General features: G+C 39.7%; 1 protein-coding gene across 1 annotated transcript in view; it reads right to left on the bottom strand.

Moving 5' to 3' along the window:
• The window catches only part of LOC124788888 (neurofilament medium polypeptide-like), a 74,574-nt gene extending 72,658 nt beyond the window's left edge, over window positions 1-1,916 (bottom strand). Inside the window, exon 1 of the mRNA XM_047256170.1 lies at window positions 1,794-1,916. Within this exon, the coding sequence (XP_047112126.1) occupies window positions 1,794-1,916 (123 nt within the window). The remainder of the gene's footprint in view (window positions 1-1,793) is intronic.
• Between the last annotated feature and the right edge of the window lie 15,926 nt (window positions 1,917-17,842).

Below are 17,842 nucleotides of genomic sequence, written 5' to 3'. Positions count from 1 at the left end.
AATATTGTTAACAGTAAATGACAGCAATGAATATATATATATATATATTGAGAGGCCAATGTCAAAATACCCAGACTCGTGAACAGGGGTCGACAAGAGGTTTGTGAACTTACATCACTTATTGCCCGAACTGCCTGTTTCTGAGCCAAAAATATCCTTTTAGAATGGTAAGAGTTACCCCAAAATATAATACCATATGACATAAGCAAATGAAAGTAAACAAAGTAGACTTATTTTCATATTGAACGATCACACACTTCAGATACAGTTTGAATAGTAAAAGTAGCAGCATTAAGTCTTTGAACAAGATCCTGAATGTGGGCTTTCCATGACAGTTTACTTTTTATCTGAACACCTAGAAATTTGAACTGTTCCAATGCACTAATTATATGTTCATTCTGTGAAATTAAAACACCAGGTGTTGTTGAATTGTGTGTTAGAAACTGTAAAAACTGGGTCTTACTGTGATTTAGCATTAGTTTATTTTCTGCAAACCATGAACTTACGTCATGAACTGCACTATTTGAAACTGAGCCAGTGTTGCACACAACATTCTTTATTACCAAGCTAGTGTCATCAGCAAACAGAAATATTTTAGAGTTACTTATAATACTAGAGGGCATATCATTTATATAAACAAGTAACAAGAGTGGCCCCAACACCGAACCCCCCACCCCCACTTGACCATACCCCATTCAGACCCACCGAGCGAGGTGGCGCAGTGGTTAGCACACTGGACTCACATTCGGGAGGACGACAGTTCAATCCCACATCCGGCCATCCTGATTTAGGTTTTCTGTGATTTCCCTAAATCACTTTAGGCAAATGCTGGGATGGTTCCTATGACAGTGCACGGCCGACTTCCTTCCCTAATCCGACGAGACTGTTGACCTGGCTGTTTGGTCTCTTCTCCCCAAATCAACTCAACCATTCAGACCCCACATCACAGCTATTCTCAACATTGTGAATAATGACCTTTTGCTGTCTGTTGCTAAAGTAAGAGGTGAACCAATTGTGAGCTACTCCCCATATTCCATAATGGTCCAACTTCTGGAGCAATATTTTGTGATCAACACAATCAAATGCCTTAGTTAAATCAAAAAATATGCCTATGTTTGTAGGTGTTACATGGTGGATTTTTTAAATTTCAGTTTTAAAATGCCAAGGACATACATCTGTGAAGCTGACTCCTGTCCATACAAGATGTACTCTATGCAGATATTGGAGGAAGCTATGAATGCACGAACGGTAGAATGACTATGAGAACAGTTAGCAGAAATTTTTCCATTCCCATAGGAACTCTCAGCAACAAATAGTGAAACAAACGCACCAACAATATTGGGTGCCCAATGGCATTTTCTGATGAGGAGGAAAGTAGCTTTGTTGATCATCTCTTAACTGTATCTGAGTGGTGATTTCTATTCAACCTGCTAGACGTATGAATGATGGCAATCACTTATTTGACAGCACAGGGACATAAGTTACCTGCATTTAATAATAATGTGCCAGCTATCAGATACAGATTGGGCTCCTGGATTTCCGAAAAGACATAAGGACAGAATGTCACAGTGCATGAGTTGTAACATTACAAGAAAAAGAAATTCCTTACGTGCAGGAACTGTTAAAGATTACTTTAACAACTTGAGTATCACTCTGAAAATTGATGATTACTGTGATGTCCTACCTGATAATATATTTAATTATGATGAGACCAATTTGTCGGATGACCCTGGCCAGGGACGTTGCATATTTAAGAGAGGAGTCAAATACCCAGATAGAATCCAGAACAGTACCAAAAGCTCCATTTCAGTCATGCTCTGTGGTTCAGCTTCTGTTGTTATGTACCAGCTTATGTCATATATAAGGAAGAGCACATCTGGTCTACACGGACAGAATGTGGCCCACCAAATACGCATTATAATCGTAGTAAGAGTGGCTGGTTCAACATAGTTACATTCTGTGACTGGTTCAAACCAGTTTTTGTTCCTCATGTCAGAAATATTCCAGGAAGAAAAGTACTAATAGGTGACAATCTTAGCAGTCATTTCAATTAAGATGTCCTGAAACAGCCAATTAAGGTGTTCTGAAACATGCTCTATCAGCTGTACAAGAAGTTATGTCCAACACAACATGAAATAAGTGAAAATCTGACAAATGTGGATTACGTCCTCTCCTTGCCAGTAAGGTGCTGAATTGCCTACCATATGAAATTCATGACCAGTCCTCCAGCAATTCTGGAAATGATGAAATAAATTCACCATCGCATACCATGTTGCAAATAGTGGTTGACATGCTGAAGAAATTGAGAAGTGTTGATGAACCAAGGAAGATGCAGAGAAAGAGAAGAATTAGTGTTACTGCTGGGAGAAGTATCAATGCTGAAGATGTCTTACCTAGCAAAAGTATCAAAGAAAAACAGGACTCTATGCAAGGAGACAACTCTACTAGTATCGGTACAACTGCTGATGATGAACATGAGACAGAACTTCTGGAAGTCAGTGACAATGAGTATGGGCTGTCAATCAGCGATAATTCTGACACAAATTCTGGAAATGGATTTTTGGAAACTAACAATATATCAGAAATTGGTGACTTTTACTTGGTTCGTTTCATTACCAAAAAATCTCTGTTGGTAAGATTCTAAACATCAGTGAAGATAGGTGGAATAACTTATGATTTAGTTTCTCTTCATCACGCTCGTAAAGGTAAATTTAAATTTTACTGGCTTAATGTAGCTGAAGAAGGAATTGCCAGTGAGGAGGATATTGTAAAGTTTCTTAGTGCTCCAGATGTCAATAGGAAGGGATTTTTACTTTTCAGCAGTAAATTCTACCAAAATACATTTCTATAGACAGTGGAGAACTAGTGATTTCATTTACTGTGTTGTATTTTGTGAACTTAAGAAAATGATTGCTAAACATTTCTTACAAACTTTATTTTCAAATTTTAACTAAATTCAGTGAAATTGTCATTATATTCCATCTTAATAAAGTATTATTAAATCACTAATTTATCTTAAAAGCAATATTGTTGCACAAAGTTACTCTCAGAGACTTTAACTTTGAACAGCAATACAAAAGTACTGCATGTCCAATGCTAACCCTCATCTCAAGGTAACTTTGAACACTGTCTTTTTTTTAAATTTTTATTACATACAATAAACTCATGTATGATCTTTTTTGACTTTAAAATAATGAAAACTATTTTCATGGTAATGTAATAAAGTTTGAAAGTGTTCAAAGTAACCCCATTTTATACTGAAAATATTAGAGGTTCTACTATAATTTCATAGGATTAATCCAATGTTACTTTCCTTCCTGTGGAACATTTTCTGTCCAGTATTAAGCTCAGGGTGCTGTTAGTCAAATATTCCTAGAGCCGATTCCATATTTGAAAAGACACTCTGTATGATATACTGATAGTATGTTGGTTTGTAGTTGACGATGTGGTAAAGTGGCAAACGTCATACAGAAATCTTGGAAGATCGAATGTACCTGGTTACCTACATCTATTATCTACAAGATGTGTATGATTAAAGCAAGCTGTGTTTCACATTAGTGGTTTTTTCTGAATCCATGTATGTCGTAATTTGTGAGCTTAGAATATATTCTAGGATCCTGTAATAGATGAATGACAATGAAACTGGTGTCATAATTCTGTGCATCCAATCTACAGTATTTTGCTTTATATGACCAGTACTCTTTTTCAATCATGTGGTTCTATTTTCTGTGTGAATGAAACTTCATAATTATGACTTAGGGAAGCAGCTCATTTTGTGGTGTATTCAATGTAAAATCTTTTTTGAATTCCATCAGAGCCTGGTGCCTTTTTTACTTTTAAGTACTATTATTCTCAATTATTTTACAATACTCTGGTAATATCGATATCGCTCATTTGTGAATCTATGCGGTATAATGTCATTAGTATGGTCATATCAACTTGTGTAAATACATTTTTAAATGTGGAATTTGAAATTTCTGCTTCCTACCTGATGTCCTCAATTTTGCCACCAAATGAACTGATAAGATGTTGAATGGAAGGTTCAATTTTCTTATAAATCTTTCATCAGGATCCGACTGGGAAAATTATTTCAGGCTTCATGGGCGCCACTTCTTACAGTTATTGATGCTAGAATTGCGATTAACTTTTAACTGTTAAGTGCCCCAGCAATGCCTTTAGTAGTGAGAATATTGTGATCTCTGTGTTTGCAACATAACATGAATGACAAGTGATACCATTTAGGCAGTGTGGGTATTTGTCATATGTAAGTACTTTACTTGGAACTATAGGTGTCCACAGATGGGGTGGTGGGACAAGATGGGGCACTTGCCCATCCCTGGGATCTAGAGTAAAGAGTTTTTATTCATTGTAAAAAAAAAAGAACTGAACTCCACCTGAACAGGCCACGAAGGCTCAACGCCATTGACCAGCTGCTGTGTCATCCTCAGCCCATAGGTGTCACTGGATGCGGATATGGAGGAGCATGTGAACACACCACTCTCCTGGCCACATGTCAGTTTGCAAGATCAGAACCACTACTTCTCAATCAGGTAGCTCCTAAGTTGGCCTCACATGGGCTGAGTGTACCCCCCTTGCCAACAGTGCTTGGCAGACTGGATGGTCACTTGCCACCCATCCAAGTGCTAACCCAGCCCAACAGCACAGTGCTACAACTGCAGCAAAGCCATTGGCTGTTATTCATTATATGCTATAACAAATAATGAGTGGATAACTATCAACTCTCTGATATAAGTTTTTAGTTTTTTAGTTTTTGTGGCATGGTACATTTTTCAACATTTACTACAATATTTCTGTGTTTGTCAAACTTGAACTAAAATTCCTCAGTTCATCATTTAACTATGTTCAAAATTGTTTATCCTTACCAATGATAACATATGCATAGTTTTCCCGTGTGACATATTGGTGCCAACATGAGCGACGACCCACAGCTGACTGAAACCTGTGCTCCCAATTGCTTTCAGGGTGGTGGACATCTGCTGAACATTTCCTCCCAAGATATACTCTGCATATTTGGCTTGCTTTCCTTCCAAGACACTCTTTCCCTAGGAGGAGCCATGATGAGCCAGACACTGCAACTGCCTACCACTAACAGTACTTTCTTTTCCCCCCTGTAGGTGTCCTGACTGTTACAGAGGAGAGACTGCTGCATGAGACAGAAAGGCAAAGGCTCTGTTTCATTAACAGCAGGAGGCTGTTCAGTGAACTTGTTCTTTAAAGGAATGGGACTAGCTTTCCACCCACTCACCACATATAATCTTTCTCACAAAACAGCTCCAGATCTAGGAAATAAAATTCTTGAAATTTTGTGAACTTTTTTCTTTTCATCAGAGACTGCAGACTTGTAACTACAGTCATTGCTTTTATTTCTTGCTGTTTATTTGAATCACAGTCATTTGGACTGCAACTGTGTTTCCCACACCACAGAAAACATTCAGTTCTTTTATAGGTGACTATGGCATGCTGTTATTATATAAGCTGTAGCTTCTCAACTGATTATTGCATATTGCTAAATCCAAAGTGCTTGGTTGTGTCTAACTCATGATGTGGGTATTGAAAATGGTCCGCAAGTTGTCAGACACAAAGTAATGGACTACTTCCAACATCTGCAATGAGTTTCAGAGATAGCGAAACTGAAAGACAAGTAGAAACTAGAAGCTCTATTTCAGACTGTTCTGAATCAAGGGAAAACAGCGGTGCAGCAAAACAAACTCCCACAACAAACCCAGAATATCTTTCAGGGAGGGGTAACACTCGACACAACAGAGGGAGACAGGGAGGAAGAGACAGGTGTCAGTTAACTCATCCTTTTTTTTTTTTTTTTTTTTTTTTTAATCCAGAAAAGATGAGACAGAGGGGAAGCCTATGTATCATATCTTCAGTTGAGATGCTGCTAAAACACATGAAACAGTGCACAGAGGCAGAGGGCCACAAGTGACTTGGAACAACAGTTTTTTTTGTTTCGCTTTCTGAGTGAGCTGGATTAACTGCAGTCTTGTACGTCTGGCCCTTTTTGTGTCACATTTCCTGTGTGACACAGTGTTAAGAGACATTAAATTTTTGTCGTTTGATATCAGGGAACAGATGTCAATAAGACTCAAAACTGACAAATTTTTGCTGGTGTGAGAAATCTGGAATTGTTTCATTGAAAATTTTTTCCTGCTGTACATCCAGGGACAAAACTTAACAAAAATTGAAGGACAGCTTTTTTCCACAGTAAAAAATGCAGATTTATACAATACATGGCTAGTAACCCAAATAAATGTGGCATCAAATTTTTGTTAACAGCAGATGCACACAGCAAATACTTTATCTGTTGAACAGATTTGCATACCTGGAAAATGATGAATATTGACCAGAGAAACAAGCCACTCTGAATACATTGTCATGAAGCTTTTGGCAGCATTCCCTATAAGTGGAAGGACTGTAACAACGGATAGTATTTTCACATAAATGCACCTGTCCAGAGTACTGAGGACTAAGCCTAGTGGGTACAGTGAGCTCTTCACGAAGGGAGCTACCGACATGATGTTCAAAAGTGTGCACATTATAAGAAACTACTGTGATGAACAATGGAGAAACTATATCCTTTTATGAAGGTAAGAAAAATAAAAATGCTCTTGTTCTCAGTAACTTAGTTGATTCAAGTGCAGAAATTGTGAATAATTTGTAGTCTCCTAGAAACTACAGATCTCTATAATTAAATTAAATGCGGAGTGGATATACTGGACCAAATTAAGTGAAAGTATTTTGTGAAAACAGCTTCACGGCAACAACAAGTAAAAGTGATTTACAACATTTTCAATTTCACCAGAATAAACTGATGAATTCTTTGCAGAACAGTTACAGCGAAAGTTTACAGCTGTAAGCAGTTTCTGCAGCATTCAGCAAAAAACTAATACAAGACGTGAACACGTGAAGAATTCCTATAATCAGCAGACTTAGGACATATTTGACTTCTGTGCCTGTAAGAAACTTGTGAGTGACGAAAATCTGTAGATGCACTGTATGTGTTTAGGGCTCACAATTATGAGGAAACACAATCTCACTTTCTATAGCATCATTATCCCAATATTATGAATGCAACCACAAATACAAACAACAAAAAACTACACATGAAGATTGTATGATTTCAATCTGGAAGTTATTGTTATATATAATATGAGCTTTTCTCAATGCTGTAAGTTGTCGACCAGCCAGTGTTCATCTTTGGACTATCAATAACAAAAATAAGAGACAAAGAGTCATGATTGAATCTACAAAATTTATTAAGTAACTATCTTTGTAATTAAAATTAAATGTCATGTGGTATTATTGGCTACAAATACCAATGGCTGAGTTCAGCTGCCTAGTCAGGGAGGGTGTTCATCCTCCGTAAATGTTGGCTGCTTTCTGTGCGGATATGAGAGAGTGTATATGCATAGGTTTATAGTGTAGTGTTATGATTGTGTTGTGTGATGACAGAAAGGGGAAGCAGAAGCCTGATGTTAGTACACAGCCTATTCCCCCTGGAATAACACCAAGGGGCCATCGATCTTAAATGTCCCCATACAATGGGCGTATCACCATTAACAATGTCTCATGCCCTCACTTCATTTGACACTGGTGCAAAAACTGCTGATTAGGAACTTTACTCCAGTACCTCTCCTCCCCCTTCCAAGCAAATACTGCCAGTGAAAATTTCATCCGCCACAGGGATCTGAACCGACTTACCTCCAACCCAGCACCACTGCACAGGAGTGCATTAGCGACCCCGGCTATGGAGATGGGTATTTACATAATGAAAAAAAGGACAAAATTAGACTTTAAGCCACTTGTTGCAAACTGTGATGTAACACTGCCATTGTAATGTCAGTAATACTAAATAAATCCAAAAATAGGTAGAGCTCGAGTCCTTCATTTCTGAATATTTAAATACAGGAATGCATCTATTCAAACAACCTTACTTCCTTATCGTCTGCTGCTGCCAGCCACAAAAATCACAACTTATGATAAACTTTACAATGACATATCATTCCTTACAAAATAGTTCTGGAAATGAGGTTTGTTAAAACATAATTTCTTATAATCAAAACAATAACCACAAGATCTAATATGAATAATAGGTGCTACCATCTCTTCAGGTAGCCGTGCTTGTTCCCTAGTTCTGCTCGATACACAAGTCGGCGGTCTCCATGACGATGGCGTCATGTTTTCAACTGCTCCTAGTAGCAACATTCAAACAGTTGCATTGTTTAACTGCTCGGTGAACTTCTGTGCAGTAGACATACGTCCGCAAGGGGCGGGAGGGTGTGGCAGAGGGGGCGCGTTGACCCTCCTGTAATCTAACACACTTTTTGTTCAGTACAGAATTCTCTCATTTTGTAGCAACAAGTAACCAGCGACTGTCCACCTGCTTAGTTGAGTGGTAACGTGCATGTCTCCCATGCAGTGGGCCAGAGTTCGATTCCCGGCCAGGTTGGAGATTTTCTCCACTCGTGGACTGGGTGTTGTGTTGTCCTCATCATTTCATCCTCATCATCGGCATGCATGTCGCCCAGTGAGGCGCCGGCTGAAATAAGACTTGCACTTGGCGGGAGAAACCGAATGGGGCCTCCCGGCCAACAATGTCATATGATCATTTCATTTCACCAGCGATTGTAGTAGTTTAGCACTGCTAGGTCGACGGGAAATACTGTTACGTAAGTGACGCTATGTAGAATGGATTGTTTTGTTTGCAACTCTGTGAGATGAGAAAATTCTAAAAATTAGAGCTACCGGTAATGCAGAAGTTCACCTATTCTTCCTAGGCGCCTTTCGCGACTGCAACAGGAGAGGGGGGATCAGTCAGTGGTACCCTTCCTCCCGGTTTTGTGCTGTAAGTCTCGCTTGTTTTAATAGGAACAAGGGACCGATGACGAAGCTATTTGGTCCCCCACCCCTCCTTAAACCAACCAAACAGCCACACACCGTCAGGCCGCTTGCGGAGTACTGATGTAAATGTTAACGGGAAATTCTGACGACAATCGGGTCCGCAGGGGGCGGGGAAATGGGCAAGAGGAGAGCACTTGAACCCCCATCCCCATCCAGCATCTGAAGTACAAAATTTGTATTACAGAATTATCATGCAGCTATAGAAGTTATTTCCGTGATTCCGTAATACCTCTCGTTTAGCCAAATTTAGCATTATGTGGATGATCGCAGTGAGGTAATGCTATGGCAATTACCATCCTCTATTTTGAGAACGTAACACCAGGCATTCGATTATGCATCACTGGCTTCATTAGTTTGTAAGCAGGCATGCAAACAATACATCGATATTTTGAAAACGTCGAGGTTCGTCCATAAACATTAAAGTTAGCATCAATGTTTTGAATAACGATACATCGCCACTGCATCGACGAGAAAAGTTCAAAAACATTGACGTCGTTCCACAATGGATCATTCATACCATTCTAAGATAAGATACTCAGCCGTCGACACATCGAGTCCGGTAATTTAGTCCTCGTGACTTTTGAACTTTCGAAATTGTAGGTACGTAAACCATAAATTTTACAGAATTATGATTTGGGCCACATCTGGCAGTATCAGTTGAATTACAATTGTATAAACTGCAATCACAGGGTTTAATGTAAGGGCCAATCAAATGAAAACGAGGAAGATGGAATAAAAGTAAGTGAACTGTTTATTATCTCAAAAGCAATCGTCGCAACTGTGAGACAAAACGGTCAGTGCCTTCATGGGAAAATTTTTGCACTAGTCTACCGCACCATGGTTGTTTCCAGGTGTGTGCAACTCTTTGTCCCGGCGCAAATCAACACCCACAAATGTCTCTCAATTGTTCGCTTTCTAGGCAAGTCTTAACTCCCCAGCGGAACATTCGGTGTTTTTGAGATGACAGAACACCACACATCGGGGCACATCACAGATAATGACAGCACTGTTATGAAGGTTAATCGGGAAATGTTTGACGAAAAAAAGATTATCCCTTGTTTTGGCCTTACGATTGAATTAGTTGTAACTAGATCCATTGGTGATACTGAAACTGCACTGAGCTGATAAGTAAGGTCCCATGTACTGTCAAATACAGGGTGTATCAAAAAGAATCATCCGATATGGCACGTCTATATTTCTGAAAACAATAAAAATATAAAATGAATTTTGTTTTTTAATGATCGGGAAACTCAAAAAGTTTCTTTCATAGCTTTTCATATACGTGTTCAATATGCCCCCCTTGACATGCACAGCAAATGTCAATGCTCTATTCAAATTGTTCCCACACTGCAGCGAGCACATCTTGAGTTACAGCTTCCACAGCTGCTGTTCTGCGATAAGTCAGTTCATTCATTGTTGTTAGTAACGGAGGGACATAAACAGAGTATTTTATAAAACCTTCACAAGAAATAATCACACAGTCAGGTCCGGTGACGTAACAGTCTCCAACTGTGGGAAAACTAAGTTATCAAGCATATCGAGGTATGTGCTAGCTGTAACAGTGTTCTAGGCAAAGAAAAGTGGACCATACACCTTTTCCTGTGAAACTGCACAAAAAACATTAAATTTTGGAGAGCCCCTATCATGTTCTACAACTCCATGTGGTTGTTCCGTACCTCGTATTCTCACATTATGACAGTTCAACTTTCCATTTAAATGGAACGTTACCTCGTCACTAAAACACTAAGCGTGGAAGAAAACTTGTCATCCTCCATCTTGCCAAGAACGAAATTACAGAACTCCACACGTTGTTGTTTGTCACCTTCACGAAGAGCTTGCAGCAGCTGAAATTTGTGTGGTTTCATATGTAAACGTCGACGCAACGCACTCCAGACGGACATGGGAGGGGGGAGGATGTTGAGCTCACGAGAGCCACGGCGAACGGATTTCTTGAGCAACTATAGGCTTGTTTCACATCTACCCGGCAGCCGACAGCCGACACTGGCTACCCAGTTGTGGGGGTGAAGAGCTTACGGGCCGTTTCACACCTATCCGACAGACGACGTGGCTGGCTGGACGACAGCAGATAGCCAGGCTGATGCCGTGGGATGCCCGTGGCCCCCACTGTGTCGGCCCAGTGCCGGCTGTCGTGGGGAACACCCGGCGCGTGTAGTGGGGCAGGAAACAGGGGCTTCACATCTAATGTCGTCTGCCGATCAGTTGCATTTTGCTTTGTTCTGGTGGTTCAGCCTGTTCTGAAGATTTCTAATGTGCCATGGCGGTAATCGATGTCGAAATTCTGATAACATTAGTGCAGGATCGACCAGTTTTATGAGACAAGGCTTTAAGTAGTTACAAGGACAGAATACAAACCAGGAATGCATGGATCGAAGTCTGCAAAGAATTGAACGAAGGTTTTGAACGGATGTGTGACAAGGATAGAGACAACTATGGTAAGTACATATCTTTATTTTTTATGTTAAATCCACAACATTTTTTATAATCAGTGGTACATTAAATTTTAGATAATTGCCATTTCACAGATCCTTCATCCACATCATTTTTTTACAATCAATGACACATTAAATTTTAGATAATTGCCATCTCACAGATCCTTCAGGTGTCATAAAATAGTCCGTCATGATTTTTCGTACATTATTGGCAGAAATTCCCCCACGTGCACGTTCACTTCTTGTTATACTTCCAAGTCCAATTATGGACAGAGCATCTTCGGAGTTGTAGCCCTCTTTTTTAAGAACAAAATTGTGCAAAACAACACATGCCTTAACAATGTCAAGAGCAAAATCGGGTTTTAAATTTATAGCTCTGTGGAAAATCCTCCATTTATTAGTCAGTATCCCAAATGAACACTCTACATACCTCTGGGCTCTTGACAGGCTATAATTGAAGACTCTTTTAGCAACTGTTAATTGATGTCCAGAGAACGGTCGTAGAAGATGTTGATGCAGTCCAAACGCTTCATCACCAACAAAAAAATAAGGTACCTTTGGAGTTACTGTACTAGGAAGGCATCTGTCTTCAGGAATTACCAGCTTCTTTTCCATCAGTGATTTCCACAAAGAACATTATTTAAATATAGTAGAATCACCCTTTTTGCCATAGCTGCCGATATGTGCGTGGATAAAATTACAGTCTGAGTCTGCCACAGCCATCAGCACTATTGATGAATATCCTTTGTAATTGTAATACATTGAGTGAGATGAATGGGCGATACGAACATGCTTTCCATCTACAGCCCCCATGCAGTGAGGAAAATTTGCTCTTTGCTCAAATTTTGCAGCAATGTTTTCGAAGTCTTCTTTGGTGGGTAGAGGCATATATTCAAAACGTAGACACCAAATAGCTTGACACACACATCTGAATATTTTACTGATAGTGGAAATGCCAACTCTGTAACTATAATGAAGATCTGTGAACGCACAGCCACTGGCCAGATATCTGAAAAGAAAGTTTCAGTATTGTAGAATGTCTGTGTAGCTTTCTGGAAAAGTAAATTGAATATAGCATGTGTTGTAACGTAAGCAATAAAATGAACTATCCTACATTAGGCCCAATCCATGCACAGTGATCTAAAATCGGATAGTATTCCTGCATGAACATCACAGATTTTGATTAAATTTTGTATGAACATTGACACATATCCCCAGTGACCAATGACAATGTTTAACGTTAACCAATTAAATACTTATGGAAATATTTGACCCTATCCTGCACCTTTCAACAGTCCGCCCCTAGTTTTCGACAACGTTGAGATATATCTCTGGCAATATATTTGTGAAAGAAACAAATCTACGACATATTGTACAACGTTTTGGCCTTCTTACGAGAAATAAAAAAAAAAAAAAATTGCATGACCAATTTTCATAAAGGCGATTTGAAAAGAAGACTGACAAGAAATAGTCGCTTGAAAAAAGTGTGAGATCAGGCTTTTCATATGTCGAGAAGAAACTGCACGATAAACTTTAAACATCGTGTCTAATAACTTATCAACATACGGTTTTACAATGCAAAATTTCATTCTCCTACTGCTTTCCAACACTTTTTATATTGTGGGCAACTCTGGTTTTCTAAAAAACGTTAATTTCTAGACCACTAGACACTTTAATTTTTCCGGCTTTCATGACGCTTTTATATCAGACAGGTTGAAAACCATTACACTTCTTTTTGTAAGGATAGTAGTGTGATGTACCTCTTCAGCTAGCATTTTTGTTTCAGGCAAACTAGTTATGAATTAGTGGGCGAATATTCGTTATTCTTTCCAAAGAAGCGAGAGGATGTATAAGTCATCTCTAAAATCTGGGAGTGAGAGGCCACCACCCAGAACAGCTTCAATTTTTGAAGAAAACAACAGAAGCACGTCCGACTGCCGACAGTTTCTCGCTGACTGAAAATAAGTCCACTGAAAGACTAGTTTCTGATGACACTTTTTCCTTCACTGACGATACTCAGGATCCAGAAACTGGTTGTAATGAGACATTCACAGAGGAAGTACGTAATTCTGACATACCGAAACCACGTAGTAACAAGAAGAGGAAGCTTGACCCTGTACAGGTAGAGCTGATAAATGCACTGCACAGAAAATCCAATCGCCATATGTCTTTTTTCAGCGGGATAGTTCCAACGCTGGAAACGTTTGACGACGATGAGGTAGTAGAGTTTCAATTAACAGTTATGCAGATTGTTTCTGAAATTAAACAGCGTAAAAAGTCGTGGGATAAAAATAATACTGCCGCTCATCGTAGTACATCACGTGAATACACATGTTTTCCCCTTTATGAGGTACAACCAGTTACAAATGCAGAAGTCAATAGGCAACGACCCACAACCGACACACAGTGTTACCAACAAGCAGTGGAGCAATTTTCAGGGACACATTCCACATCCTCTAAGCCATCACAAACCTCTGAAAATTCATGTGCTAGGTCGTTCAATTTTTAAGCTATGTTTCAATTTTTTAATATGATTACAAAAATGTACATCCTTCAGAATAATAAACTTTTTAAATTTTAACTATTGTTTATCCCACTAACCTGATTGTAATTGCCAACATTTGTTTAGGCTGGATACATTAACGGAAAGACGTGTTGCGACGCTGAATGCAACTCTTCATTCGATCATGTAGATCGTCAAAAGTTCGTAAAATTATCCGAAAATAATTAAAAAACTTATCTTCATCTACCCTTGATTCCTCAAAAAGAACAAAGAATGCACCCACTTCGTCTCTTCTCACATCGAGTGGATGAACCCAATGCAACCTTCTTCTTCTTCTTCTTCTCCTCTTCAAACGTCTGTACAAGACAAGCCACGCTAATAACTGATCGGGCTTCGTTTGTCGTCTGAAAGCAACTGCTGGCGGAAGGACGGCGCGGCACGGCATGCCGTGCTGCTGTCGGGTGAGTGTGAAGAGACACGGCTCTTGTGTGAGGCCGGCAAGAATGCCGGCTTGTCAGCTGCCGGGTAGATGTGAAGTAAGCCTATGGCGGATGCCTTCCACGTCTGTGTCGTACAGTCGGGGTCGGCCCGGGTATTTGTTTTTACATAAACAACTTGTTTCTCGGAATTGTTCATGCCATCGTCTGATGCTCTGTGCTGTAGGAGGATCCACACCATACCTTGTACGAAAGTCACACTGAATACTTATTACGGACCCGCACTGTGCAAAACGTATCACACAAAAACGCTTTCTGTATTCCCGACAACATTTTTACCATACAGAACTGAAGTGAGCGCACACTGCTGCTATTCTAGCGGGGACCATGTAAAACTCGTGAATTTGCTCGTTCCAACAGTACGTTCTTCACGCACATATGCCAAATAACATAACAGTTACGATTTTTTTTTAAATCGGATGATTCTTTTTAATACGTCCTGTATATTAAAGGAACTGTCAATGCAGCCGGCTCTGTGAGTGGTGTGCAACCATCTGATATCGATGAGTTATGCAAAGATTGCATAGTTTGCTGAAGAAGGCCAATTCGAAGTGCCGGCTTTGATCGGTGGTGATAAACACTGGGCATCCAAGTCGAGAAATCCACGTATCAGTGAAACCCTTCGCTATTGAATCTGCTATGATGTCTGCCAGCCGGAGTGGCCGAGCGGTTCTAGGCGCTTCAGTCCGGAACCGCGCTGCTGCTACGGTCGCAGGTTCGAATCCTGCCTCGGGCATGGATGTGTGTGATGTCCTTAGGTTAGTTAGGTTTAAGTAGTTCTAAGTTCTAGGGGACTGATGACCTCATATGTTAAGTATCATAGTGCTCAGAGCCATATGAACCATTTTTGTCAATGCAAGTGACGAGCTACGAAAAAGATAGGTATAGACTATACTGAAAGAAGGACAAATTTAAGAAAAAAGAAAGGGGAAAAAGCTTGATGTTCGCACACGATGGAATCCGTCCTTTGTGGAAACGATACTTTTAACTAGACCTGAGGCTTCCCCCAATGGTTTCTACCAGTGTGATATAATGTGTGTCAAAAAATGGCGGAATTGCTACGACCATTTGAAAAATTAACGAGAGAAATTTCATGGGACACGTTACAGTAAGCAAAGTGATCCTGGTAATCAGTTGTGTTCGGGAAGCAGTCGAAAACATGAAATCTAGGAATGAAGGGATTATTAAGTTTGAAAACGAAATAAAGAAACAACTAGCAAAAATGTTCGACAACTTAGAATATTCCGCCATTCTGAACATGAAAAATTAGTCATCAATATTTGCCGGAAGCATTTGTGAAACAGGTTCAGATGCACCTGTCGTTCCACGTTACAACAATGTCTGCAACTCGTGGTCTAGTGGATAGCCGGCCCGGTAACTCAGCGTTTTCGGTCAGAGGGTTGGCTGCCCTCTATAATAAAAAAAAACTGAATTAATGGATCAACGACGAACTGAAACGGATGTCTTGTGACATCCGCCCCGAGCAGATGCAACGAACGAAAGCGAACAAAATGAGATTAAAAAAAAAAAAAAAAGTGGCTAGCGTAGCTGCCACTGGATCACGGGGCCCCAGGTTCGATTTACGGCCGGGTTGGAGATTTTTTTCCACCCGGGGACTGGCTGTTTGTGTTGTCCTCATACTTTCATCGTCATCAGTCTTGACAGTGGCTAGATTGGACCGTGTAAAAATGGGGGCATTGTACGGGCGCTGATGACTGCGCAGTTAAGCGCCCCACGTACCAAACATCATCATCATCAACGTTACAATAATAAAAAGATACCATACTGAAATATGGGAGGATGTGAAGTCATTTTTCCCAAAACGTGGGGAAATTTGCTAAGGTATTCTTCCCATCGTCGTCTCGCGAGTGCCGAGTGAGCACTAGTTCTCTGAGGCCTGGATAACCATAACTCCAGAGAGAATCAGACTTATTGGGAGCATATTATCTAAGCTTCTTTTCCTAAATTCTGTTTCCATAAATTTGAAGAAAGAAATTGATTCAATGATAAAAAATGAATTTTCTTTACAAGATCCATCTATATTAAGATAGTTAATCGTCATATCGGTCTGCATAATTCCGTCTAATGTAACTTAACGTTAGGAAACGTAGATAGGTTTGTGAACAAGTAGGTGCCTACTTCCAGGTCCTCTCTGTTTTAAAATACCTCTGACCATGCAACTTAAGTTCTTTTGTTACACTACATAAAAATACAGCATTTCGGTGCGCTTTTTCTAATACTTGTAAAACTCACAGAAACATCGATGTATCGTTTTTACAAGCGATTTTTTTAACTACGATTCTTTTTCGTATGAATATCGATGTCTAATCCCCTATGTTTCCAAAAGCAATGTTGCAGTGTTTCGAAGTCGATGTGTTTATCATAACAATGAGCACGCTGCTGTTTCGCGGATCAAAATGGCTCTGAGCACTATGGGACTTAACTTCTGAGGACATCAGTCCCCTAGAACTTAGAACTACTTAAACCTGACTAACCTAACGACATCACACACATCCATGCCCGAGGCAGGACTCGAACCTGCGACCATAGCGGTCGCGCGGTTCCAGACTGTAGCGCCTAGAACCGCTCGGCCACTCCCGCCGGCTTTCGCGGATCAAAAGATGACGGAAGAAAGCCGCTCTCTTATGCCGTGCCGCCCAATTTTATTGCCTTCTTGGAAGCATTGTTGTGCAGCTGCTGTATACGGGGCGATTACGAATTGTTGTGGAATGAACGTCACAGACTTCTTAACGTAATCACCACTAGCTAAACGCAGTGCTTCCTAGAGCATATTTTGGTTTCACAGAATGCCACGTGCAGTACCATGTCCACTCCGCGATGAATTTTTTTTTTCTTTATTACTATCGAAGGATATTAGCCAAAGACGCTTTATGACTAGTTATTTTTGTTTATAACCAACAGTATTCTCACCTCTGTTTATTTCCTACTTCAGATTTGACATTCAGCGTCGATAAACATTATTCGCATATGAATAATTTTTTATTTTTTATTTTGGTGCTTTACTGCTAGCCAATTGATCATTTTGTTGCAAACATGTCAGATATATTCCTAAAAGGATATAATTTTAAATCGTCAACTTCAAAACATTATTCGCATATGAATAAAAATATTTTTTCTTATTTTGGTGCTTTACTGCTAGCCAATTGATCATTTTGTTGCAAACTTGTCACATATATTCCTAAAAGGATATAATTTTAAATCGTCAACTTCAAAAATGTGTCACATCCATAGAGATTTTATTAATACAAAGTTTACTTTGAAGGTAACGAGTCATTTTTACCTTTTAAGTAAAAATTCTTACCTTTTTAAGTAACCAAATAATCTGTAACAAGTATAGAGTGGATGACCATCCACTCACTGGAATATAATAACAGGGTGTATACGCTCTGGGACATCCGGGAAAAACTCGGGAATTTTTTTATCCGGGAGAAAACCGGGAA

The sequence above is a fragment of the Schistocerca piceifrons genome, chromosome 3 (genome assembly GCF_021461385.2).
Source record: "Schistocerca piceifrons isolate TAMUIC-IGC-003096 chromosome 3, iqSchPice1.1, whole genome shotgun sequence".
NCBI lineage: Eukaryota > Metazoa > Arthropoda > Insecta > Orthoptera > Acrididae > Schistocerca > Schistocerca piceifrons.
Note: the sequence above shows the minus strand (reverse complement) of the source record. Positions and strands in the feature narration are given on the sequence as shown.